This window comes from Physella acuta, unplaced genomic scaffold (assembly GCF_028476545.2).
Source record: "Physella acuta isolate Inbredline_101_S28 unplaced genomic scaffold, ASM2847654v3 ptg000017l, whole genome shotgun sequence".
NCBI classification, from domain to species: domain Eukaryota; kingdom Metazoa; phylum Mollusca; class Gastropoda; family Physidae; genus Physella; species Physella acuta.
Window position 1 is genome coordinate 1,256,922 of NW_026731537.1, and position 27,415 is coordinate 1,284,336.

Below are 27,415 nucleotides of genomic sequence, written 5' to 3' on the forward strand. Positions count from 1 at the left end.
AGGGTTTAAACATTTAATTCTATTCTCTCTCTAAGAATCCTACACATATTTTTTTTAATTCTGTCGTCTAGTTAATATTAATTATAAATATATAAATGTAAGGGCAGAGTCGACATTTAATGGGGGGGGGGGGGGGGGGTAGGGGGGGGGGGAGATCAGCTTTATTGGATGAGTGAATACAACTGACGGAGTTGACAGTGTTTTGTTTATAGTAGTAAATTTATTTATTTATTTATATATATATATATATATATATATATATATATATATATATATATATATATATATATATATATATATATAAGCGGGAAATCATGCAAGAAACAAGCCAAAACTATTTTTTAAAACAAACATTCTGTATCAACTGCAGAAATTATTTTTTTTATTGATGTTTACTCGTTATTGAAGAAAACCAATTATAATTTAAAGATTTTAAAAACCTGATATTGACGTCAACATAGAATCAACTTTAATATAGGCCTATGAACAGTGGAAAAAATTATATCTATTCGATAAAAATTAAATCCACCAAGTGTAACAGCGTACGTGTGTTTACATGTGTCATGTGTGTATTTATGTAAGCCTTAATTTGTAAATCTATACTGTGTAAATGTGTAGGCTGCTGTGTGTGTGTGTGCGTGAATATGCCTTAGGTGTGTACCACGCCAAAATACATCACAGAAGCCGAAGATGTGACAGTAGATAAATAAAAATCTGGAGTAACAAAACAGTCACATGACACAAAATCACGTGTCATAAAATCACGTGGCATAAAAATCACATGATACACTGAATTATGGCAGGTTGTGCAACAATCGAACACAGAAATAACCCATATGACACAGCATGATACAGTCAACATATTGTTTGAAATAAATTATATGTTAAGTAGAAAAATTGTTGCATTTCTTTTTACATCGCCAAAATAAGCTCATGTTAAACAGTTTCACTGGGTATGTTAGCGTGCAAGATTTTAAATCATGTAAAAAGATTGTATGTACATTTTTAAAGTTGGTCTGAACAAAATCTAAGACATGAATGAAATTCTTGGATATTGTCTACAAAATACTGGATTTTCTCAGATTGGTCTTTCTCTGTCCATAAGGAATGGAATGTCAGAACAATATCTTAATTAGTTACAAGGCCAACAGTACCCCGCTTAACAGTACACTGAGATAACTGTAACAGTAGTACCCTAGAGCCCAATAACTATGACTATAGTATTATAGTATGGCATGGTAACAGTACCCTAGTTAATTACCAGGTAACAGTAGCCTAGGGTACCACCACTGAGTGCTAACAGTACCCATTAACTGTAGGGCCTACCCTGAGGTAACTACTTTGGACTAACAGAACCTTTGAACATTACCTTGGTATAATACTGCAAGTGAGACCAGACTAAAAAGACTACAATACTCCTTTGTTGTTATGCTAAAAGGCATCTAAATAGGCTTCAATGAGGCCACAGTACTCTAAGGCAACAATGTGTGGTTTATAATGTATCCAGTGTCATCCACACAAAAATCCTCATGTGGATACAAACAGACCTGGATATTAGACAACTTAAGCAGCAAATTAAACCAAAAGTAAGCTAAGCTTTACATATTGTTTTGTGCAGAAATTTTACAAAGATGTCTACTACACTCTAGTAAAGAAAATAATTAATGAACAGTGTAGTTTTAATCAACATTTGTTGAAAATTTAATTTATGTTAATGGAGGCAGCCAAGTTAGATGAGTTGGGTTTGATCATTACTGTTGACATGGATAAAAAAACATGTTGTTTAGATTTTACCATCAAAGTGGCCAAAAAATGTGAAAAAATGCAACTAAGCCTGAAAATAATTCAGAAATTAAATTTTTTTAGAATCAATGTTATGGTTATAAAGTTGCAAATACAAAGAACTTGAAAAAAAAATTGAGTTTAAGGCTACATTCCTATTTATTTACATCACGCCTAAATTATAACCTGAAGTATCACTTTTGTAAGACAAACATTGTTTGGCTGTACAGAAACTCCATGATTTATCTTTTGAAAACCCCACTTCATAGTATTTGTTCTCAAAACTTTGCCGATACAATTTTTTAATAAAATTATACTTTTTTTTTAAAACCATGTGGCCTAGTTATTCCATGTTTATGTAAATTTTCAATGACCAAATATAAACAACCAAATTGTTTTTGCCTGTTTTAAAATTGTGTATACTTGACAAAAATACCAACACATCAAGTACACCCAATCTTAAGTTCTCCATTTAAAAAAACAGGTTTTATAACCATATTTATTTTAATAACATGGCACCAGATTTTAAATATTTCATTCACCATTATCACAGCTGCGTCCGTTAGCATTGACACCATTTTTTTAATAAAATGCTCCATGTTTTTGATACCAGAAAAAAAAAAATGTCCATAGATTGACCACACCACCCTAAACTAACCCACCCCCTCTCTCCACATAGATGTACAGGATCTAAACTAACCATGTCAAGACAGACAACTCTAGCTGGATTTAAATGCTTCAACACATTTTTAAAAATTATATTTATATATTTATAAACTATACATAGGCATGACATCTTTAACATTTTCCATGGATTTATTTATAGCAACAAGAATATTAACTCCCACAATTTCCAAATGCAAAAATGTTTTATCATAACAAAATATTTATAACAGTAATCTTAAACTTGTGTAAAAGTAACACTCAAAAAATAGGGATCACAACATTTGAAAAAGTAGATAAATATATTATTTGAATGATAAATAAAAAATGACAATAGTTTTCAAGATGGTACTAGATCTTCTCATCTTCTGTAACCCAGATGATAATTTGGCATTATTCAAAGGTTACCAGTTGATAGATTGACACTTCTGAAAGGTTACTGTTTGATCAATCTTATTTAATAGAGTTTTGAAATGTGTTTGTATTAGAATCTAGAGAACAGATGTGCCATACTGTAACAGTCCACTTGTAAATTATTTCCTGATCCATCATTAATGACTACATAATGATGGTAGAGTAGAGCCTACACATCTAATTATTACATTAATGAAAGTACAAATCATAAACCATTTTACTTGTTCCCAAATAAGTAGGCTGCAATTAAAATGTTTATAATATAAAAAATATAACAGTATATAATATCAATAATAATTATAATCAGAACAATTTTTATATAGCAATACTTTTTCGTATTGTTGTACAATACAATATGGTATGTTTCCTTTGAATAAATAATTATGTATAGCTATACCAAATAGGTAATTGTTTGACTAGTCCATTTAAGAGCTAGACAAAACATCTGAAGTTCAGAATCTTGCTCTCTATACACATCAGTGTCTTTAGTTTTTCACAATTTTTCTGAGATGGTCTGAAACAAAAGAATAAATTTAATGATTATCTGCTTGTTGGATTCTGACAAAGTTTTTGCTGTTTTTGCAAAAGTTGGTAATTAAGTAGTTAAAGCAGCACACTGGTCATTTTTTAATAAAGCTCTATTTAACTTATGCTGAACTGTTTAAATGACAAGTGAAATTTTTCAGAAACATAAGTTGTAAGTTCTTGTAAACATTAATGATAAAAATGTTTATACTTAATTGATTTTATCAATGAATCAATAAAACATTGTCTAATATATAATTTCTTAATTGCAAATTGGGTATTAAGAATTATGTTGGTTAATTATAAATTAAATCCAGTAAACAAATTTGTAAACAAAAAAATGATTTGCTTAGAAAACAAAATCTACATGCAAAGAAAAACTGACAAGATTTAATTATTTTTAAGTAATGGACTAAATAAAATCAAAACTAAATGTATGTTTGTTAACCACATTTTAGCAATGAATTTAGGAATCGTGTCTAATTTCTAAGATTTCAACTTTAAAAAGTTTTTTTTTAAAACGGGCTATTCAAATTTAACATTTAAATTAGGGCCTAAATAAATAGCACTTTATTGTTATACTATTTTGCTTCTAACAGAATATCAGCAGATGGATTCAGAAATGTTTGTTAATATAAATAACAATATTTTAAATAAGTTGAATGTTATGAAAAGAAGTTATAAAATAAATTCTACTGACATAAAGCAACAAATAAAAAAAAGATGCATTAAAATTAAAATATTTTTGTTAAGTTTACAATTAGCAAAGTTAAATGCAGATTGTATGATGACAAATTGTTTTTTTTTTAAATTTTTTTTTGTTATGTTAATAAATTAATATTAGACCTACTAACATTGTTTTTAATAATTTTAATCATTAACCCTACATTTCATGAATTAATTTTGTGAAAGCTTTTGGAGAAAAAATAATCTTACAAGGTGGGCTGTGGTGTGTAGAGAGCATAAATAATGAGGAAATTGAATTATTTTATCAAATAATGTTTATTTTGCAAAATAACCATTAATAAAGAGGTGGTAAATTTCAGTTTCAAAACTTTACATTTGTGCAGTAGGCTTATGGCAGATTTTTAGACAAATTCAGTTAGTATCCTATTGTAACTACTATTATTGTTTAGTATTAAAAACGTGTGTAAAGAAAAAAGATAAACAAATGAGTTAGAACAGTAAAACAAAAAAAAGGAAGTTATTCTATTTATACAAAATACATTTAGAGATTGAAATAAAATTGTATTTAAAGAAAAATATGCAATGATCTGAAAAGGTATAGAAAGAAAATGATTGCCAGCAAGCGACTCTAGAAAATTGCTGCTAAAAGAAATACAAAGAAAACTGGGAAAAAAACTAAAGGTGACTTGCAGAAAATTAAAAGAAATGAAATCTAAGAAAAAGCATTAAAAATACATGCAAACAAAGAAATCCAAGCCAACATTTGCAGGAGTTGGTAAATAACCTCATTGCCATCTAAGATGGCCACTGTATCACAATTCTTGCTGGTCATACATCTTCTGTTTTTGTCCAAGCATTATCATCTATACCATTTTCCTCACTTTCTTCCTCTTCCTCTTTTATTAAAAGAGGCATTGTGGGATTACTGTATTCTCTTTCTAGTGTGGAAGGGACATTTGTTTCCTGGAAGCATGGTGTTAGTCAGGGCATGGATTAGTTTTAGGTGATCAGACTTTGATCTTATAGTGCTTGGTGATATTCTTACATTTAAAATAATTTCATAATAAATAAAAAACGTTTCAAAAACATTTTTATTAAATCTGTAAAATAGAAACTTAAAATATTAAGCTTTTCAAAGGGAATTGATTCAAATTATTTTATGGGTTTTTTCAATAAAGAATCAGTAATACCATAAACACTGCTTTTGCTAGAATAGATCAAAGACTAAAATAGACTAAATACTTTTTTTACATATTAAACAACAATGTGAAACCTTATGTTTTCTTTGTAAATTTCTGTCATAAAAATAATAGTTCAAAGTTCCCAGTCTGTGAGTGAATGGTGCAGTTAACAAAACATGAACAGTAAAATTGGAGTTAGAAACATGCAAGTACATAAACACATAGTGAGACAAATATTCACTAACTCTAGGCCAACTACTGAAGGTAAAGTGAAGAACGGATGTTAGATCATTGGACAACTTCAGATTGAAGAAAACACCAAATACTCTAAGCTAATTGTACTGCTACTGTAAGTGTACATTCTGAAGGTGCCTGGGAAAACATCACTGAGCATTTGTCTTCTGGTATATAGCAGGCTTATTTTAATTGGTTTTTATTTTACTTATTTCTTTATGTTGATGAAATAACATAGACCTGCAAGAACTGAAAAGTGCTATAGGGAAAACATTCATTAGAGGTGACGCTAACAACAAGATATTCAGATACTGGCACCCTTAGATGTGATGTGACTGAGAGATCTGACAACAAGACAGGACTTACATATCCTGGGATGGGGTGCGACCGTTTATGTTTGTCCTCCTCGGCTGCCAGTACTGCATCACGTACGGTCAAGAAAATAATTCTTTCATACTTAGTTGTGAAACCTGATTGCTCCATAGTGTACCAAACATCGTCTAAATAAATAATTTTTTTTAAATAATACAAATAATTTTTAAAAAAACATTTATTTAGTAGGCTAGTATAGATCTAAAATGAATAACACATAATAGGAAAAGAAACACTTTTATTAAGAATATGTCAACCTTTGTAATAATAATGTTATCATCTGTAATAATGTAGTCCTTTATAATAAAAATTACCAATAGTGTTTAGCAAGCGTACTCACCTCCTACTCCACCTAAATATGTTGTTATCCCAACTGTTTTGTAATCCTCAATTAGCTGAAGACAGAATCATCAGCGTTAAAAAATTTGACATGGTAGGTAACTTATTCTATTTTGTACCAGTTTCATCAACATTTTTGTTGTTACATTTTAGAGTTAGTGTCTTATATCTATTCTAATTGCAAATGATAAAAATTATGTCTGTATTTATGTGTTTAATTTAAGCAAATTTATAACATTAAAATGTATGCTACTGCACTGTAATGAACCTAGTTACTATAGCCTTGTTTATAGTGGTGGCATGAAATTACTTTAAAAACTTAATTTAACTAACACTGTTGGTGTAAGTGTTAGTAGATGCAAAAAAATTTAAACTTGGTTTAAAACCTTTATGCCAACAAAGTTAATTTTTTTAACAAACCTGTTTTAAAACCTTTATGCCAACAAAAAATTTTTAACAAAGCCTATTTTAAAAGCTTTATGCCAACAAAAATTTTTAACAAACCTGTTTTAAAACCTTTATGCCAACAAAGAATTTTTAAACAAACCTGTTTTAAAACCTTTATGCCAACAGGATCTATGAAGGTGAAAGCTGTACAATCAATAATGAGATACAGGAATGGGCGTGGGTCTAGGCTGGGTGCTGGGCCAATCACAGACACCCTGGTGCCATCCAACATGTCAGCATTACTGGGATGAGAGTCCCCATTGGACAATTCAGAAAGAGGCTGGGGCGTGACAGTTTCCATTTCCACAATACTGGAGTCTGGTAGCTTCTTCTTGCTCTGTGTGCAAACACAAAATAGAAAACACATCAAAATATTCTTCAGGTTATTCTCTCATCAGCTGATGGAATTAAACAAGTCACATGACCATCAAAATTAAACAAGTCACATGACCATTAGCATTAATCCAGCCTGCTGCTAACCAACGTGCCAAAAAGATAGGAATGATAAAAAAATTTGGATCAGGTCACTTTTGCTAAACAAAAAATCACTTTGATGGTCAATTTTCAAAAGATACTAAATACAAACATAATTTTAAAAGAAATTAATACAACTTATAGAACAGCACATTAAATACAAGAATTTTTTGAGTTCTTGCAACAGATGGCAGGTGTGAATGTTATAAAGTCTGTAGCTTAAGTTTAATAAGCATTTATGTTATTTTATAAGGAAAATAAGTAAACATGAACGTACATTCTCTGATTCATTTGCTGTCATGAGTTTTTTTAGGGCTTTCCTCATTCTTTCAGGTTTGACCGTAGTTTCTCTGTGTATATGGCTGAGGAAAAGTTCTGAGTTGGCGAAATAGAGAGGAGAGTTGTATGACACCACACGAATACTGGGATGTGGATCTGTCTGAAATACATATTTAGATAGCTAAAGACATGGTTTTAATAACCTGCTGTGTGATCTTGGTCTTGAAGCAGCTAATACACTTGTTTCAATTCATCTAAAAATTTAGTGCAGGTTTGTAAAGAAATAAAATACTAAGTTTTACAATGTCATGTGACATAGACCTACATGAGATCAGAAACCTGATGGTATTAATGTTTTCTAGTAGAGCCTGCAGGGGTTAAGTCTGGAAAATCATCAAGGTTTTACCTACTGTATTTATTTGTTCAACTACACCCTACAGAAAATCAAGGAAGTTTTACCTTAGAATAAAGAGATATTGGTCTGTATTCATCCAACTCCTTCAACTTTTCTAAGGTTGTGACTTTTGCCCTGTAAAACAATAAAATTAATTAGATTTTATCAAAATTTTGACATGGTATAATCTTAATAGAGGAATTAGCTACCCTAATCTTTATTGCAAATTTAATTAAATATTTTACAAAGTTTAACACTGAATTCTTAAGTTTAATCTGCAAAATGACATATATACAAAAAACATTAAAGACATCTATAGCAAATAGGTCCACATATTAACAAAATGGCATCCGCACCAACAGGCCCAGATATCAATCAAATAACAAGAAGCCTGACCAATGACCTACATTTGTGAACGTATGACTACGGTGCAGCAAGCAAACCCAATGCCAGCAACTAGACCCATGTCAACATTGAGGATTATCACACAGCCAAATGTAACCAGCCAGATCAACTGAGGAGCACAAGATGACATTAGAACTCTTCACCTCATGAAGTTGCATATATACTACCAACCATACAGTAAATGGCATCAAACTTAAAAAGGTGTCTGTATACTTGAACTTACACAATCCATTTTAGATGTTTTAAAGAGTGTCTTCACTTCCAGAACTTGCATGAACATACTTTTTAAGGCAATGATAATAATGGCAGATAAAGCACACTGGAAAAAATTATTAATAATTAAAATTTTAACTGACATGATACATTTTAACCCAATTACAGTTAATCATGATAAAATTAGATAGTGTTTTGATGCAACTTTTTATCCAACCAAAGTAAAAGACTACTTAAACCTGACACTTACATTTGGTAGGTTTTCAAACAAAGGACCAACTGACACTTACATTTGGTAGGTTTTCAAACAAAGGACCAACTGACACTTACATTTGGTAGGTTTTCAAACAAAGGACCAACTGACACTTACATTTGGTAGGTTTTCAAACAAAGGACCAATAAATAGGATAACAATTAGCACCAGCAAAGCTGAGACCAAACTGGCAAGCTGTGGATGGAAGAATTGTTTTTTTTTTACCAGCTAATTTTAATTACCTCGGGCATGTAGTTTTAATTATATACAGAAACTCAGAGAGCTATTTTAAAAAGATAGTTTTAATGGTGTAGAATTTGAGTCTAGTCTTAGCAGAGAGAGGCTGCTCCAGTTACATGTCTATGATTAGACATTGATTATATAGCAAACCTTACCTGTGATCTAGGCAAACCTTACCTGTGATCTAGGCAAACCTTACCTGTGATCTAGGCAAATCTTACCTGTGATCTAGGCAAACCTTACCTGTGATCTAGGCAAACCTTACCTGTGATCTAGGCAAACCTTACCTGTGATCTAGGCAAATCTTACCTGTGATCTAGGCAAACCTTACCTGTGATCTAGGCCAACCTTACCTGTGACTTCCCCCCAGCGGAATCCTGGACAGAACTTCTGGACACTGAGGCAGCCATTGGGTAGCAGCCAAAGAAGGAGCCAAATAGTGTACCAGCTCCATAACCAATTAGTTCCTGGAACAAATAGTTTTAACACATAACCAATTAGTTCCTGGAACAAATAGTTTTAACACATAACCAATTAGTTCCTGGAACAAATAGTTTTAACACATAACCAATTAGTTCCTGGAACAAATAGTTTTAACACATAACCAATTAGTTCCTGGAACAAATAGTTTTAACATAACCAATTAGTTCCTGGAACAAATAGTTTTATCACATAACCAATTAGTTCCTGGAACAAATAGTTTTATCACAACCAATTAGTTCCTGGAACAAATAGTTTTAACACATAACCAATTAGTTCCTGGAACAAAATTAATAGTTTTAACACATAACCAATTAGTTCCTGGAACAAATAGTTTTAACACATAACCAATTAGTTCCTGGAACAAATCATTTTAATTTTAACACATAACCAATTAGTTCCTGGAACAAATAGTTTTAACACAACCAATTAGTTCCTGGAACAAATAGTTTTAACACAACCAATTAGTTCCTGGAACAAATAGTTTTAACACAACCAATTAGTTCCTGGAACAAATAGTTTTAACACATAACCAATTAGTTCCTGGAACAAATAGTTTTAACACATAAGCAATTAGTTCCTGGAACAAATAGTTTTAACACATAAGCAATTAGTTCCTGGAACACATATTTTTAACACATAAGCAATTAGTTCCTGGAACAAATAGTTTTAACACATAACCAATTAGTTCCTGGAACAAATAGTTTTAAGCCATCACTAATCTTTAAAATTGTATTAGTGGGTGGCAGGTATAATCTATTTTTATCATACATCTTGTTGATGAAAGATTATTTCCACAAAGTATGATAATATAAATAAGAGCAAACAAATATAAGGACCCAACAAAATAATACACACAATATAAAATTCTGTATTAATATTTAGACTTTGTTGATAACAGACATGTTGGAAAAAAACTAAAACTTTAGTCTATAGACATGTCTTGATTTTAAGGAAAAATAGTTTGAGAACTAGTGAGGTGTTTGAGATGTAGTTGTGAATGTGCTAAGTTCATTGTTTGAGTGCAGTTTGCACATTATTTTTTTTTATCAGAGTGGAGGTTCCAGTTTTGTATCAGTAAAATTTATTAAAAGTCTTCATGTTGTGGAATAATCTTTTAAAAATAGAAATTTTGACGCCAGTAAGTTTAGTGCATGATCTCAAATGAGTGTCCACTGAGATCGTGCACTAAATTTGTGTGATGAATTCGCAAAATACAAGGACATAAACTAAGTAAAACTTGTAATTGGTGGCCCAGATATATTTGAGAATCCCTGTGTTAACAACACCAGCTATGTGCTAATCTTGTTCGGGTTAACGTCATAGTGGCCATACCTTGTTAATGTCATCATAATGTTTCTTGGCCAAACCTTGTTAATGTCATCATAATGTTTCTTGGCCAAACCTTGTTAGAGTCTATTGGCCATACCTTATTAGAGTCTATTGGCCATACCTTGTTAGAGTCTATTGGCCATACCTTGTTAGAGTCTATTGGCCATACCTTGTTAGAGTCTATTGGCCATACCTTGTTAGAGTCTATTGGCCATACCTTGTTAGAGTCTATGTCATAGTGATGTTTCTTTGCCATGATGACGGCCAGAGAGACAGACTGGGCAAAGGCCACCACAGCTATGATGATACAGTCCACACCATATTCACCAATGTTGACAAAAGTTGGGAAACTTGGTTCAGGTAGGCTGAAGAATAGATCAAACTTTTTAATTTGATTCAACATCAAGTTGTTACACTAACAAAAGTTTTTAATTAACTTTTCAACAAACTAAATTAAAATTTGACTCACATATTATTTTCTGAATAAATTTGAATTAATTCAGTTAATAGTAATATGTTAATTCATGTTATTTAAAGAAAAATTATAACCAATAATATTCCTTGCTAATTAATGTGAATAGTGTGTGGAGTGGATAATAATCAATAACTTGATTGTGCTGCAACTTATGGACGTGTAGTTAGAACAATAGGAGGGTATTTTGTAAGGAACCCCCATCGATGTGTACATGGGGAAACAATTGAACACACATCTGTTGACACGGCAGAATGTTTCAAACTAATCCTGACTCAACATGGCTGCTGGTATAGTTCAGCTATAGCAAGCCAAAAGTGGGGGCCTTTGGTACAGCTCTCTAGTGACAAGAGACACTGGTATAAGATCTTTGATGCAGGCCTGTAGTGATACTGCTACAAGAGATACAGGCCTGTAGTGATACTGCTACAAGAGATACAGGCCTCTAGTGATACTGCTACAAGAGATACAGGCCTGTAGTGATACTGCTACAAGAGATGGAGGCCTGTAGTGATACTACTACAAGAGATACAGGCCTGTAGTGATACTGCTACAAGAGATGGTAGGGCTGTAGTGATACTGCTACAAGAGATACAGGCCTGTAGTGATACTGCTACAAGAGATACAGGCCTGTAGTGATACTGCTACAAGAGATGCAGGCCTGTAGTGATACTGCTACAAGAGATACAGGCCTGTAGTGATACTGCTACAAGAGATACAGGCCTCTAGTGATACTGCTACAAGAGATACAGGCCTGTAGTGATACTGCTACAAGAGATGGAGGCCTGTAGTGATACTACTACAAGAGATACAGGCCTGTAGTGATACTGCTACAAGAGATGGTAGGGCTGTAGTGATACTGCTACAAGAGATACAGGCCTGTAGTGATACTGCTACAAGAGATACAGGCCTGTAGTGATACTGCTACAAGAGATGCAGGCCTGTAGTGATACTGCTACAAGAGATACAGGCCTGTAGTGATACTGCTACAAGAGATACAGGCCTGTAGTGATACTGCTACAAGAGATACAGGCCTGTAGTGATACTGCTACAAGAGATACAGGCCTGTAGTGATACTGCTACAAGAGATGGTAGGGCTGTAGTGATACTGCTACAAGAGATACAGGCCTCTAGTGATACTGCTACAACAGATACAGGCCTGTAGTGATACTGCTATAAGAGATGGTAGGGTTGTAGTGATACTGCTACAAGAGATACAGGCCTGTAGTGATACTGCTACAACAGATACAGGCCTGTAGTGATACTGCTATAAGAGATGCAGGCCTGTAGTGATACTGCTATAAGAGTTAATGGTCTGTAGTGATACTGCTACAAGAGATACAGGCCTGTAGTGATACTGCTACAAGAGATACAGGCCTGTGGTGATACTGCTACAAGAGATGCAGGCCTGTAGTGATACTGCTACAAGAGACGCAGGCCTGTAGTGATACTGCTACAAGAGATACAGGCCTGTAGTGATACTGCTATAAGAGATGCAGGCCTGTAGTGATACTGCTACAAGAGATACAGGCCTGTGCCTGTAGTGATACTGCTATAAGAGTTAATGGTCTGTAGTGATACTTCTACAAGAGATGCAGGCCTGTAGTGATACTGCTATAAGAGTTAATGGTCTGTAGTGATACTGCTACAAGAGATACAGGCCTGTAGTGATACTGCTACAACAGATACAGGCCTGTAGTGATACTGCTATAAGAGATGGTAGGGTTGTAGTGATACTGCTACAAGAGATACAGGCCTGTAGTGATACTGCTACAACAGATACAGGCCTGTAGTGATACTGCTATAAGAGATGCAGGCCTGTAGTGATACTGCTATAAGAGTTAATGGTCTGTAGTGATACTGCTAGAAGAGATACAGGCCTGTGGTGATACTGCTACAAGAGATACAGGCCTGTAGTGATACTGCTACAAGAGATACAGGCCTGTAGTGATACTGCTACAAGAGATACAGGCCTCTAGTGATACTGCTACAAGAGATACAGGCCTGTAGTGATACTGCTACAAGAGATACAGGCCTCTAGTGATACTGCTACAAGAGATACAGGCCTCTAGTGATACTGCTTTAAGAGTTAATGGTCTGTAGTGATACTGCTACAAGAGATACAGGCCTGTAGTGATACTGCTATAAGAGTTACAGGCCTGTAGTGATACTGCTACAAGAGACGCAGGCCAGTAGTGATACTGCTACAAGAGATACAGGCCTCTAGTGATACTGCTACAAGAGATACAGGCCTGTAGTGATACTGCTACAAGAGATACAGGCCTCTAGTGATACTGCTACAAGAGATACAGGCCTGTAGTGATACTGCTATAAGAGACACAGGCCAGTAGTGATACTGCTACAAGAGATACAGGCCTGTGTGATACTGCTACAAGAGATGGTAGGGCTGTAGTGATACTGCTACAAGAGATACAGGCCTGTAGTGATACTGCTACAAGAGATACAGGCCTGTAGTGATACTGCTACAAGAGATGGTAGGGCTGTAGTGATACTGCTACAAGAGATACAGGCCTGTAGTGATACTGCTACAAGAGATACAGGTCTGTAGTGATACTGCTACAAGAGATACATGCCTGTAGTGATACTGCTACAAGAGATACAGGCCTGTAGTGATACTGCTACAAGAGATGGTAGGGCTGTAGTGATACTGCTACAAGAGATACAGGCCTGTAGTGATACTGCTACAAGAGATGCAGGCCTGTGTAGTGATACTGCTACAAGAGATACAGGCCTGTAGTGATACTGCTACAAGAGATACAGGCCTGTAGTGATACTGCTACAAGAGATACAGGCCTCTAGTGATACTGCTACAAGAGTTAATGGTCTGTAGTGATACTGCTAGAAGAGATACAGGCCTGTGGTGATACTGCTACAAGAGATACAGGCCTGTAGTGATACTGCTACAAGAGATACAGGCCTGTAGTGATACTGCTACAAGAGATACAGGCCTCTAGTGATACTGCTACAAGAGATACAGGCCTGTAGTGATACTGCTACAAGAGATACAGGTCTGTAGTGATACTGCTACAAGAGATGGTAGGGCTGTAGTGATACTGCTACAATAGATACAGGCCTGTAGTGATACTGCTACAAGAGATACAGGCCTGTAGTGATACTGCTACAAGAGATACAGGCCTGTAGTGATACTGCTACAAGAGATACAGGCCTGTAGTGATACTGCTACAAGAGATACAGGCCTGTAGTGATACTGCTACAAGAGATACAGGCCTGTAGTGATACTGCTACAAGAGATAACATCCTTACCCTGCGGGTATCCTCCCAACAACTTTGACGCCCCATCTTTTCTTGAACTCCCCATAGTGACACACCAGAGTACTGACCACCACCTGAAAATATTTTTTTCACATTTCACACGTCGTTACCATCTGACCTCATCATCACGAAAATGTGTACAGGTTAATTACCATCAGAAACCATCATTGCAAAATATGTGAGTAGGGCAAGATTTGAGTATAAAAGCCCCCACAGTTACTATGCATAAGTAAAGTGTTGAGTTAACTCAGCTCTAAACAGTACTACTTGTAATCTTGTGGTCAGTAAAGTTTTGCCATCACTGTTAAATCTCGTACAGCTTTAGATGTAATGACTTTAACGATGGTAGATTGGAACATTGAATAAATCTTACCACAATTAGTTCCACAGGAATTGGCATCTTTAATTTGGCCTTGAACTTGTCATTGACGTAAACTTTAACGACGTATAAAAATATCATACAGACGACTGAGAGTACAAGAGTGGCGATGTTTGTGTTGGGAAGTTCTTTAAACATGGCGATGTAGTTCTGTGGAGTAGAGAGTTATTGGACATGATGTAGTAGAGTAGAGAGTTATTGGACATGATGTAGTAGAGTAGAGAGTTATTGGACATGATGTAGTAGAGTAGAGAGTTATTGGACATGATGTAGTAGAGTAGAGAGTTATTGGACATGATGTAGTTCTGTGGAGTAGAGAGTTGTTGGACAATCAGATATACAATGACAGATGCAGCAAGATTGGCAGTCAGATCCTAGTGATGTTGTCAAAGAGTTTCTCACATAGATGAGGTTCATCAGGTTGGGGTAGCGGGCAATGCTGATACCGAAGATGTTCTTGACCTGGCTGGTGAAGACATGGGCAGCAGCCCCTGTGGTGAACCCACTGACCAGCGGGTCGCCCATGTATGTCGTCACAAATCCTACCCGGCACACACCCATGCCGATCTGCAAGTGGAGAGTTCAGAACTATTATTATAAACAAATTATTTTTAAAGCTAAACAAAGTTTAACAAAATTTAAAATGAATAGAGAGAGTATTCACAGATTGACATTAATAAATATAATTTAAAATATGAACTACAGTCTATTATGAACTAATTCAACTGTCTTTAGATCACATGTCCTGAGAATGCCTGGTATCACATGTTTTAAGATCACGTGTCCTAAGATCATGTGTCCTGAGATCCAGAGGCGTAGCGGATCGCACCTGGTGACACCATTTATGGGGGTGACACCAACGCAAAAAAAGCAAAATATATAGAGAAAACTTTGAGGGGGGTGCAAATCGAAAGTTTGAGAGGGGGGTGCAAATCGAAAGTTTGTCCCCGGGAAGGGTTGCTGCGCCTCTGGGGGTGACACCATTAAGTGCCGCACCGGGTGACACCCGATCTCGCTACGCCACTGCTGAGATCACATGTCCTTAGATCACGTGGCCTGAGATCACGTGGCCTGAGATCACGTGTCCTGAGATCACGTGTCCTGAGATCACGTGTCCTGAGATCACGTGCCCTATGACCCCCACATAAGACCCCAGGGTGTGACCAGACTCTCACCTGCACCAGGCCTGTGATGAAGGCCACTGACGCCCCTATCCCTATCTTGAAGGAGATCTCCGCCTCCTTCATGGTCTGGGTCATGTTGACCTCCTTCCCCACGCCGAGGCCTTGCTCCTTCCTCCACTGGGTCGCCTGTGAAGCGACTACACTCCCGACCATCAGGCTCACCACAGCCACAGTACCTGGACACAGGGCAGATGGTGGCTTGAATTGATCTCACATCGAAACGTGTCAATCACTGCTGTCGTTTACTCTAATCCTATCTTTGGAGATAATCTGGCACCTAAGTTCACCGCTTCTTCTTATAATGGACTGGCTATGGTGACCCCTCCACAAGTTAATTTTAAGTCAAGATTAACTGGAAACATTTTTCGTGTCCATAATAACTGGACTAAATGTTTGGGGGTCATTAACTCTGGACTAAAATGTTTGGGGGTCATTAACTCTGGACTAAAATGTTTGGGGGTCATTAACTCTGGACTAAAATGTTTGGGGGGGGGGGGGCATTAACTCTTGACTAAAATAAATTTTCCTCTCTCTCTTCTACTCTGTCCGTCTATCCCCCCTCCCCCCCCCCCCCCCCCCCCGGGCTACTAAATATTTGAAGATTCATTGGCTAAACAATAAACGTCATCGAATAAACGATCCAAATAAAACAGTAATAAAACGTAATAAAATCTTTCATTTAATTACGTATTTTATGTAGATGTAATTATACAAATGTCACATGATCATGTCCGTAAATTTTAACATGAGTCCAATCAAGCCTTAATACAGGGGTCGGCAACCTGCGGCTCGCGAGCCGCATGCGGCTCTTTTGATATCAAGATGCGGCTCTCCAGCTCCTTGCACAAATACTAATCATCTTAATCAAAAAATAAAATATTTGAAATTAAGAAATGTTAGTGGCTCTTTAAAACCAGGGAAATTTTGAAATTGTAACTTTTGGCTCTTCCGCTTCAAAAGGTTGCCGACCCCTGCCTTAATATAATGAATCCAATCTTGTGTTACCAAACAAAAATCTAATGAATGTTAATTATGGTTGACACTACGTGATTGTATGAGTGTGTAGTGACTCGCGATATGGGCTCTCGCTGCTGGAGTGTGGAGAACAAAGCCAGGGGTTTTACTTGGAACAAATTAAGTTGTGGCCCAATTAACAAAGACATCTGATTGTTACACAATTGTGGCTTAAAGTAGTCATGTGGAGCCGTTATGTGGAGACATCCATGTCGCATACTTAGACTAGATAAACTTACCATTAGCCTGAGTCAGTTTAGGAGTCACGACACAAACCCCCCACCTAAGTAACACCTCAAACAATGTTCACGGTCCGACCCACCCCCCACCACCACCATGTACTCATGTCTCCCCCCTACCCCCAACCCCCCATGTACTCATGTCTCCCCCTCCCCCCTCCCCCATGTACTCATGTCTCCCCCCTACCCCCACCCCCCTTGTACTCATGTCTCCCCCCCTCCCCCCATGCACTCGTGTCTTCCCCCTACCCCCACCCCCCCTTGTACTCATGTCTCCCCCCTCCCCCCCCCCCCATGTACTCACCCATAGAGACCTGTTTAGACGTCCCGAAGAAGTAGTAGATGATGACAGGGAAAAAGGAGACGTAGAGTCCCACAACAGGTGGGAGGTCAGCCAGCATGGAGTACGCCATACCTGGGGGTGGTCACACACGTCATTAGGACAGGTGGCATAGACATGACATCATACACATGACATTATACACATGACATTATACACATGCCATCATACTCGTGACATTATACTCATGACATTATACACATGACATCATACTCATGACATCATAGACATGACATTATACACATGACATTATACACATGACATCATACTCATGACATTATACACATGACATTATACTCATGACATTATACACATGACATCATACTCATGACATCATAGACATGACATTATACTCATGACATTATACACATGACATCATACTCATGACATCATAGACATGACATTATACACATGACATTATACACATGACATCATACTCATGACATCATAGACATGACATTATACACATGACATTATACACATGCCATCATACTCGTGACATTATACTCGTGACATTATACTCGTGACATTACACTCGTGACATCATAGACATGACATTATACACATGACATTATACACATGACATCATACTCGTGACATTATACTCGTGACATTATACTCGTGACATTACACTCGTGACATCATACCTGACGATACCAAACGGTCAGGTTTCTGGGTTACCTACCCTGGGGTAGCTGCATGATTCCGACCGTCAGACCGGCTATGACGTCACTGGGCAAGTCCGTCTTCCAGTTGTATCTGCGCATGACCCGCAGGAAAGGAAACACGCCCATGGTGCACTTCTTGACCTTGGTCTTGTTGCAACGACCACAGTCCTTGACCTTGCGAATCAGTTTTTCCTGAAGAAGTACAATCAGCTTCAGTTTTAAATCCAGTCTTTACGGATTTAATTTTGTTACAGCTGTCGTTTTGTTGTGTGTTTGTGTGTGTATAACTGCTTGACTTCCGTGTGGACTGGAAATGTAAATCACTTTATATGTGAGGGTGGGTAATTAAATTAATTAGAATGGGTCCATATTCGTGTGATTTGAGCATCCCAGATAATTTGAAAATCAATTACTTGGGTAATCCCATCCGAAGCAAACATATCAAGACTTAAACCCACCCCACACATGGTGATAGTTTACGTGTTCGGTTGAATGGGTTTCTCATAAAATACCGGAACTTGGTGGGAATTGGACGCTTGGTTCGTGTGTTCAGTTGAGTGGACTGCATGGTGATTGGGTTTAGATTGGGTGGCGTGATCATTGGCGTGTTTGTTGAAAGAAACTCGACATTAGTAGTAGGGCCTATTTAAAAAAAATATTTTAAAGTTGTCCCAACAGATGGATCTCAAAAAAAAAATGTTAATCAATTAATAAAATAATGAGTGGTACTTTAAATTGTATCCATTTTAACTTGTATTTTTTTACTTTCTCGTATATACGAAGTATAGAGAAAGTATTGTAATCGTGCACAAAAATCACTTGAAATTTTAACTATTTTCACCGTATTACACCTCAGTCCTTCATCACATCCGAAGTATAGAGGACTTATTTTAATCGGGCAAAAATTATCAATCCAGATTTATCAAAATTAAAAGGTTTTATGCGTATTCCAGTCTGAAAAACTGGGCTCTGCAATTCTGTCCGTATGTCTGTGTGTCTGTGTGTCTGTGTGTGTGTGTGTCCGTGTGTAAACACGATAACTTGAGTACCGTTACAGCTAGGTTGATGAAATTTCATATATAAGTATTTTATCAAAATCGTAGATCCGTATCAACTTTTGAGCGATTTCGGATAACCGGAAGTGGTACTTTTTCTACTTTGAATTTTTCAAAAGCCTATAACTTGAGTACTATTTCAGATAGATAAATGAAATTTGATATGTAAGTAAAAGATCTAATTCTCTACCTTCTGTCAATTTTTGAGAATTTTTCGTTGACCGGAAGTACTTATTTACGCTACTTCCGATTTCTCAAAAAACTAATGTAAATTTTAAAAGTGCTAATAATATTGCGCACTATTATGCGCTTTTTTATTCGCGTTCACTTGGTGTGCAATTAATTTGTCTACGAGATTTTATTCTATTTTTAAAACTTTAAGTATTTAAAATGGATTAAAAATCATGTCTATAGCCCGAGTTCCCATCCCCTGTTATTTTATATAAGAATATTCGAGAAAGTTTAGGGGAGATCACTCCCGGTTTATTTTATTTCTTCCAGTACATTTTTTGTTTATTTTATTTTATTTACTTTTATGCTGACCTCGCCTTTTACAGTCACACAATATTCTCGGATGACGCCGCCCCCCCCCCCACACACACACACACCTACCAAACTCCACCCCTCCCCAAAGCTGAGGTATTAAAAGTATCTACCCATTTACTGCAATCAAACAGGCCTATACAAAACAGACCAGACAGTAGTAATCAGTTTCTAGATCAATGGAGGCAGTCTCTTGGAGGAAAAACACAAGTAGAAGTTGATAAAAACAAATCCAGGTCGTGAATACCGTTCATTAAATATTTAACCCCTGACCTTCGGTTTTAATTAGCAGAAATTTTAATTAAAATCTCACAAACAGGATTTGGTGGCATTCATTCGTCGACTACTGCACACTCATTCCTCCACACCTTCACTCCCCCTCTACACACAGTTCAAAGTGTTGTTTTTTTCAGACGACCTTGCAATTTTGTTTGACCCACATTTACCCAGTGAAGTAAAAAAGTGTAACAATCCAGAAACGTAAAGCATAGGGTGGAGCGGTACAGTAGCGGGTCTTGCTGTATGTGTGGGAACTACATAGAGGCTATACGTAGTATGTGTGTGGGGGTAGGTGTGTGTACGTGTGGGTAGGTGTGTGTACGTTTGTGGGGGTAAGTGTGTGTACATGTGTGGGGGTAGCTGTGTGTACGTGTGTGGGGGTAGGTGTGTACGCGTGTGGGGGTAGGTGTGTGTATGTGTATGGGGTTAGGTGTGTGTACTTGTATGTGGGGTAGGTGTGTACGTGTGTGGGGGTAGGTGTGTGTATGTATGTGGAGTAGGTGTGTGTACGTGTGGGGGGGGTACGTATGGATACGTGTATGGGTTGATGTTTGTACGTGTGTGTGTGTGTGTGGGTAGTTGTGTGTAGATGTGCATGTCTATGTGTTACATACATTTAAGTTTTGCAAGCAAAACATTTGGAAAATAAAAGAAGGAATACAGCCAACTTCATTGATAACTTTTTTTTACAAAACAAAAGAGAAAGGTCAAAGCAAAAAGAAAAATACGTATATTATATAATCTTCAAAAAAATTGTGTCAGTGTTTTCAAAGTCGAATGTTATTGAAAATATTTAATAAAAATAAAATAACTAACGGCTACATTCAAAATTATATCAACCTTGTTTTAAATAACTATAACAAGAGTATAGAAAAGACATGTATTAGTATTTTGACCCACCTTGCTGGGCATGATGTAAAGAAAAGACATGTATCTGAACTTTGACCAACCTTGATGGGCGTGACCTCGACAGGTTTGAGGTACTGGTCCCTGACAGTCCGGGTGTGGTAGATGGGCCGCTGGGTGCTCATGATGGTGCTGCGGGTCGTCCAGGTCGACTCGGACCTCGCTCGTGTCTCGGGCAGCTCGCTGGTCTTCTCGGCCACGTCCGTGGAGGGCGGCTTAGGGTCCTTTGTGCCGTTGGCGTCCATCTTCCGGCTGACGGGAGGCTACTGGGGCTGGTCTACCTGAGGGCCGTCTACCTGAGGGCCGTCTACCTGAGGGCCGTCTACCTGAGGGCCGTCTACCTGAGGGCCGTCTACCTGAGGGCCGTCTGTTGGGACAAGACAATAAGTTACAGGGGGTGTGGTCAAAGTTCAAAGTTCAAACACGCTAACAATTCAGGCAATTAAAACAAAGCATTTTGTCAATATATTAAATAACACGTCCGCGTATATTGCACCTAACCTGACAGTGAAAGGTCAAACTGGTGAATCCTGCTCGGATAAACAGGTGAGATGAAAAGGAAGCTTCTAGAACTTCGTCATTCGTACGTCCCATGCAAGATGGTCAAATATAAGTGTACGTCTCATGTAAGATGTTCAAAGTGTAAGTCTGATGTAAGAAGCAGCGGGGGCAATTTTTATTTATCCAGATGTCTGATGAAACTTTGTTACGTCATTCGAAGGTGTCTGCCCGTATTTGATTAGGTGTGAAAGCCGATACCCCGGTCAGGTGAGCGGATACTTAACTGCACGTGAGATGTACGGCGGACGATCATCCCGCCCCAGCCCCACACCACACCGCCCCAGCCCCACACCACACCGCCCCAGCCACAGCTCACCCCTACCACTCTCCATACACTAAAAGTTTTTCAAAATGTCTACAGGTTTACGGCCGATAGATTGAAAACGAGCTCCGTAGAAAAAAATCAAAAAAGTTTTATGCATTCCAAATTGTTAACTAAAATATTTTTAGGTTTTGTCTTTGTATTAGCTAACACAAGGCACGTATGTCCATTCTGGGCAACACATGGTACGTATGTCCAGTAAACAACCTACGTATGTCCAGTAAACATATGGTACGTATACGAGTAGACATATGGTACGTATGTCCAGTAAACACAACCTACGTATGTCCAGTAAACATATGGTACGTATACGAGTAGATCTATGGTACGTATGCCCAGTAAACACAACCTACGTATGTCCAGTAAACATATGGTACGTATACGAGTAAACACAAGCTACACATGTCCAGTAAACACAAGCTACGTATGTCCGCCTAAATGACAGCTCGACAGAAGGGTGCAACGTTTGACAATATACCAAATTCAATTATTAAATTAAACAAATCGTGTATAAGTTAAATAACTAATTAATTAGCAGTAATTGGTCAAATAAAACGACACGGACTGGTTCAGCCTAGTCTCACTAATCGGTCAAGTACGGCCGAACTCATCAATAAAATAAGCAGACTGCCATTTACATTGAAAGCAACGCTTGCATTAGAGCGTGATGTATAAGAAACCTATACATCAAGATCTCTGGAACATCTCTCGGAAACACAATCCGTACGGTCGCGACATCATCTCCGGCAGGAGGCGGCGACATGACAATGTATATATTACAGATGTCGGGCAGGATGCAATAAAGGGTAATGAGGGTCAAGGTTAAGGGTTGGGCGGGGGAGGTCGCGGGCGCCGACCCTGGGTGAGAAGTATAGCAACATGGTCGACTTTCTAGGGCTTGTCTACAGCAGTTTTAGGCTGCAACTTAAGTCGTGCCGCTACTGAACATACACCACATATACACCATACACAACAACACCATACGTCGACAAGCACCACACACCAGCAAATACCACACACCTACCAACACCACACACCAACAAATACCACACACCAACAAATACCACACACATACAAACACCACAAACATACATACACCAAATATACAACAAACACAACATACACCGTAAATCAGCAAACAGCGGGGCGGGGCGGGGGGGGGGGGGCGTTACACACTGGAGAGTGAATAGCTATGTCAAAAACAACCTGTTTTAGTCTATGCAAGAAAGGTTTACTATATTTTGTTGCATAGTGCAATTGGGTGGTTGATAACCAAATGAATGGACATATTTAGAGTCGAATGATGAGCTACAATACAATATGTATTCGTATATATGTATTCGTATATATGTATTAGTATATATGTATTAGTATTTATGTATTAGTATATATGTATTAGTATATATGTATTAGTATAGCTTTATATTTCAAGGATTTATGATGCTCCCACTTCACCCCCCCCCCCCTTCCCCCCGCCCCCCGCCTCTGTCCACCCCTCAAATATTTGCTGAATTTCACAGTGCAGCACAAATTATTTTATAATGCCGTAAATTAGAAGCGCTTTTAGAGTAGCTGTCAACTTCAACATTAGTGATGTCCTGGTATTCAAGTGGCAACATCACAAGGTAAACATTGGCAACATCACAACATCACGTGGTAAACAGTGGCAACATCACGATGTAAACATTGGCAACATCACAAAATAAACTAACTACTGTACATCACATGGCAACCACACTACCTGACTACAGTACACCCCACAACCACCACAGTACACCCCACATCCACCACAGTACACCCCACAACCACCACAGTACACCCCACAACCACCACACCCCATAACACCCATAGTACACCCACAACCACCCCACCCCACACCTCCAGCCGTCAATAACATTTCAACAAATAATGTCCAGATATCGGGACCTTCATCACATCAACACACGGCTAGTGATCTTATCCTGGCAGTTATTACCTGACTGATATGTTTTTTACAATTGAGCCTGGGGCTGGGTGGGGGGTAGGGTCAAAGATACATACTGCATTAAGTTTATTTTTATATTAGTAATAAACGATCGGCTAATGAGATAAAACAATCATCGTATTTTAGTAATAAACTAGATCAGCTAATGAGATAAAACATCATCATACGACAGGTGCTCGCTTAACGCACATCTGATAGGCAGACATAAATAAGGTAGCTAGACATGCATAAAGTAGCTAGATATGTAGAAGGTAGCCAGAAGGTAGCCAGACATGTAGAAGGTAGCCAGACATGTAGAAGGTAGCCGGAAATGTAGAAGGTAGCCAGAAGGTAGCCAGATATGTAGAAGGTAGCCAGACATGTAGAAGGTAGCCAGACATGTAGAAGGTAGCCAGATATGTAGAAGGTAGCCAGACATGTAGAAGGTAGCCAGACATGTAGAAGGTAGCCAGACATGTAGAAGGTAGCCAGACATGTAGAAGGTAGCCAGAAGGTAGCCAGATATGTAGAAGGTAGCCAGACATGTAGAAGGTAGCCAGATATGTAGAAGGTAGCCAGAAGGTAGCCAGATATGTAGAAGGTAGCCAGACATGTAGAAGGTAGCCAGACATGTAGAAGGTAGCCAGATATGTAGAAGGTAGCCAGATATGTAGAAGGTAGCCAGACATGTAGAAGGTAGCCAGATATGTAGAAGGTAGCCAGACATGTAGAAGGTAGCCGGACATGTAGAAGGTAGCCAAATATGTAGAAGGTAGCCAGACATGTAGAAGGTAGCCAGACATGTAGAAGGTAGCCAGATATGTAGAAGGTAGCCAGACATGTAGAAGGTAGCCAGATATGTAGAAGGTAGCTAAACATGTAGAAGGTAGCCAAAAGGTAGCCAGACATGTAGAAGGTAGCCAGATATGTAGAAGGTAGCCAGAAGGTAGCCAGATATGTAGAAGGTAGCCAGACATGTAGAAGGTAGCCAGATATGTAGAAGGTAGCTAAACATGTAGAAGGTAGCCAAAAGGTAGCCAGACATGTAGAAGGTAGCCAGAAGGTAGCCAGAAGGTAGCCAGACATGTAGACGGTAGCCGGACATGTAGAAGGTAGCCAGAAGGTAGCCAGACATGTAGACGGTAGCCGGACATGTAGAAGGTAGCCAGAAGGTAGCCAGACATGTAGAAGGTAGCCAGACATGTAGAAGGTAGTCAGACATGTAGAAGGTAGCCAGACATGTAGAAGGTAGCCAGATATGTAGAAGGTAGCCAAATATGTAGAAGGTAGCCAGAAGGTAGCCAGACATGTAGAAGGTAGCCAAATATGTGGAATTTAGCCAGACATGTAGAAGGTAGCCAGATATGTAGAAGGTAGCCAGAAGGTAGCCAGATATGTAGAAGGTAGCCAGACATGTAGAAGGTAGCCAGACATGTAGAAGGTAGCCAGATATGTAGAAGGTAGCCAGACATGTAGAAGATAGCCAGACATGTAGAAGGTAGCCAGACATGTAGAAGGTAGCCAGACATGTAGAAGGTAGCCAGAAGGTAGCCAGATATGTAGAAGGTAGCCAGACATGTAGAAGGTAGCCAGATATGTAGAAGGTAGCCAGAAGGTAGCCAGATATGTAGAAGGTAGCCAGACATGTAGAAGGTAGCCAGACATGTAGAAGGTAGCCAGATATGTAGAAGGTAGCCAGACATGTAGAAGGTAGCCAGATATGTAGAAGGTAGCCAGACATGTAGAAGGTAGCCAGATATGTAGAAGGTAGCCAGACATGTAGAAGGTAGCCGGACATCTAGAAGGTAGCCAAATATGTAGAAGGTAGCCAGACATGTAGAAGGTAGCCAGACATGTAGAAGGTAGCCAGATATGTAGAAGGTAGCCAGACATGTAGAAGGTAGCCAGATATGTAGAAGGTAGCTAAACATGTAGAAGGTAGCCAAAAGGTAGCCAGACATGTAGAAGGTAGCCAGAAGGTAGCCAGAAGGTAGCCAGACATGTAGAAGGTAGCCAGATATGTGGAAGGTAGCCAGAAGGCAGCCAGACATGTAGAAGGTAGCCAGACATGTAGAAGGTAGCCGGACATGTAGAAGGTAGCCAGACATGTAGAAGGTAGCCAGACATGTAGAAGGTAGCCGGACATGTAGAAGGTAGCCAGACATGTAGAAGGTAGCCGGACATGTAGAAGGTAGCCAGACATGTAGAAGGTAGCCAGACATGTAGAAGGTAGCCGGACATGTAGAAGGTAGCCAGAAGGTAGCCAGACATGTAGAAGGTAGCCAGACATGTAGAAGGTAGCCAAATATGTAGAAGGTAGCCAGAAGGTAGCCAGACATGTAGAAGGTAGCCAAATATGTGGAATTTAGCCAGACATGTAGAAGGTAGCCAGATATGTAGAAGGTAGCTAAACATGTAGAAGGTAGCCAAAAGGTAGCCAGACATGTAGAAGGTAGCCAGATATGTAGAAGGTAGCCAGAAGGTAGCAAGACATGTAGAAGGTAGTCACAAGGTAGCCAGACATGTAAAAGGTAGTCATACATGTAGAAGGTAGCCAGACATGTAGAAGGTAGCCAAATATGTAGAAGGTAGCCAAAAGGTAGCCAGACATGTAGAAGGTAGCCAAATATGTGGAATTTAGCCAGACATGTAGAAGGTAGCCAGATATGTAGAAGGTAGCCAGATATGTAGAAGGTAGCCAGATATGTAGAAGGTAGCCAGATATGTAGAAGGTAGCCAGATATGTAGAAGGTAGCCAGATATGTAGAAGGTAGCCAGATATGTAGAAGGTAGCTAAACATGTAGAAGGTAGCCAAAAGGTAGCCAGACATGTAGAAGGTAGCCAGAAGGTAGCCAGACATGTAGAAGGTAGCCAGAAGGTAGCCAGAAGGCAGCCAGACATGTAGAAGGTAGTCACAAGGTAGCCAGATATGTAGAAGGTAGCCAAATATGTAGAAGGTAGCCAGATATGTAGAAGGTAGCCAGATATGTAGAAGGTAGCCAGATATGTAGAAGGTAGCCAGATATGTAGAAGGTAGCCAGATATGTAGAAGGTAGCCAGATATGTAGAAGGTAGCTAAACATGTAGAAGGTAGCCAAAAGGTAGCCAGACATGTAGAAGGTAGCCAGAAGGTAGCCAGACATGTAGAAAGTAGCCAGAAGGTAGCCAGACATGTAGAAGGTAGCCAGACATGTAGATCTAGAAGGTAGCCAGACATGTAGAAGGTAGCCAGAAGGTAGCCAGAAGGCAGCCATACATGTAGAAGGTAGCCACCATTTTATAGTTGACCTGATCCCAGCCTGATAATGCCAATACCAAAGAGCAGTCGACCCATTCCGCTGCTTTTGAAGAAGCTCCACAACAAATTATTGTTCAGTCTAATCAGTAAGATTGGAAATCTAGCCATGATGAGAGTAATCAAAACGCTCCATTGGCCGCCCCATAGATCAAAGTGGTGTCTCATTAAAATTATTGATTTAAG

At 38.3% G+C, this 27,415-nt stretch overlaps 1 protein-coding gene across 6 annotated transcripts in view; it reads right to left on the reverse strand.

The window, feature by feature from the left end:
- Window positions 1–362: 362 nt before the first annotated feature.
- The window catches only part of LOC131937351 (prestin), a 58,064-nt gene continuing 31,011 nt past the window's right edge, over window positions 363–27,415 (reverse strand). For 4 of the 6 annotated variants that reach the window (XM_059294725.1, XM_059294698.1, XM_059294716.1 and 1 more), the window contains 19 exons: window positions 21,132–21,454; window positions 18,322–18,496; window positions 17,601–17,711; window positions 16,035–16,219; window positions 15,262–15,426; window positions 14,854–15,009; window positions 14,472–14,554; window positions 10,932–11,079; window positions 9,256–9,369; window positions 8,780–8,857; window positions 8,420–8,515; window positions 8,199–8,305; window positions 7,857–7,926; window positions 7,396–7,557; window positions 6,745–6,981; window positions 6,199–6,253; window positions 5,853–5,986; window positions 4,856–5,034; window positions 363–3,373 (listed from right to left, as the gene is read on the reverse strand). In XM_059294725.1, the coding sequence (XP_059150708.1) occupies window positions 4,900–5,034; window positions 5,853–5,986; window positions 6,199–6,253; window positions 6,745–6,981; window positions 7,396–7,557; window positions 7,857–7,926; window positions 8,199–8,305; window positions 8,420–8,515; window positions 8,780–8,857; window positions 9,256–9,369; window positions 10,932–11,079; window positions 14,472–14,554; window positions 14,854–15,009; window positions 15,262–15,426; window positions 16,035–16,219; window positions 17,601–17,711; window positions 18,322–18,496; window positions 21,132–21,332 (2,412 nt within the window). In that variant the 5' untranslated portion in view covers window positions 21,333–21,454 and the 3' untranslated portion in view covers window positions 363–3,373; window positions 4,856–4,899. The remainder of the gene's footprint in view (window positions 3,374–4,855; window positions 5,035–5,852; window positions 5,987–6,198; window positions 6,254–6,744; window positions 6,982–7,395; window positions 7,558–7,856; window positions 7,927–8,198; window positions 8,306–8,419; window positions 8,516–8,779; window positions 8,858–9,255; window positions 9,370–10,931; window positions 11,080–14,471; window positions 14,555–14,853; window positions 15,010–15,261; window positions 15,427–16,034; window positions 16,220–17,600; window positions 17,712–18,321; window positions 18,497–21,131; window positions 21,455–27,415) is intronic. The other 2 variants (XM_059294733.1, XM_059294741.1) reach the window with 2 other exon arrangements.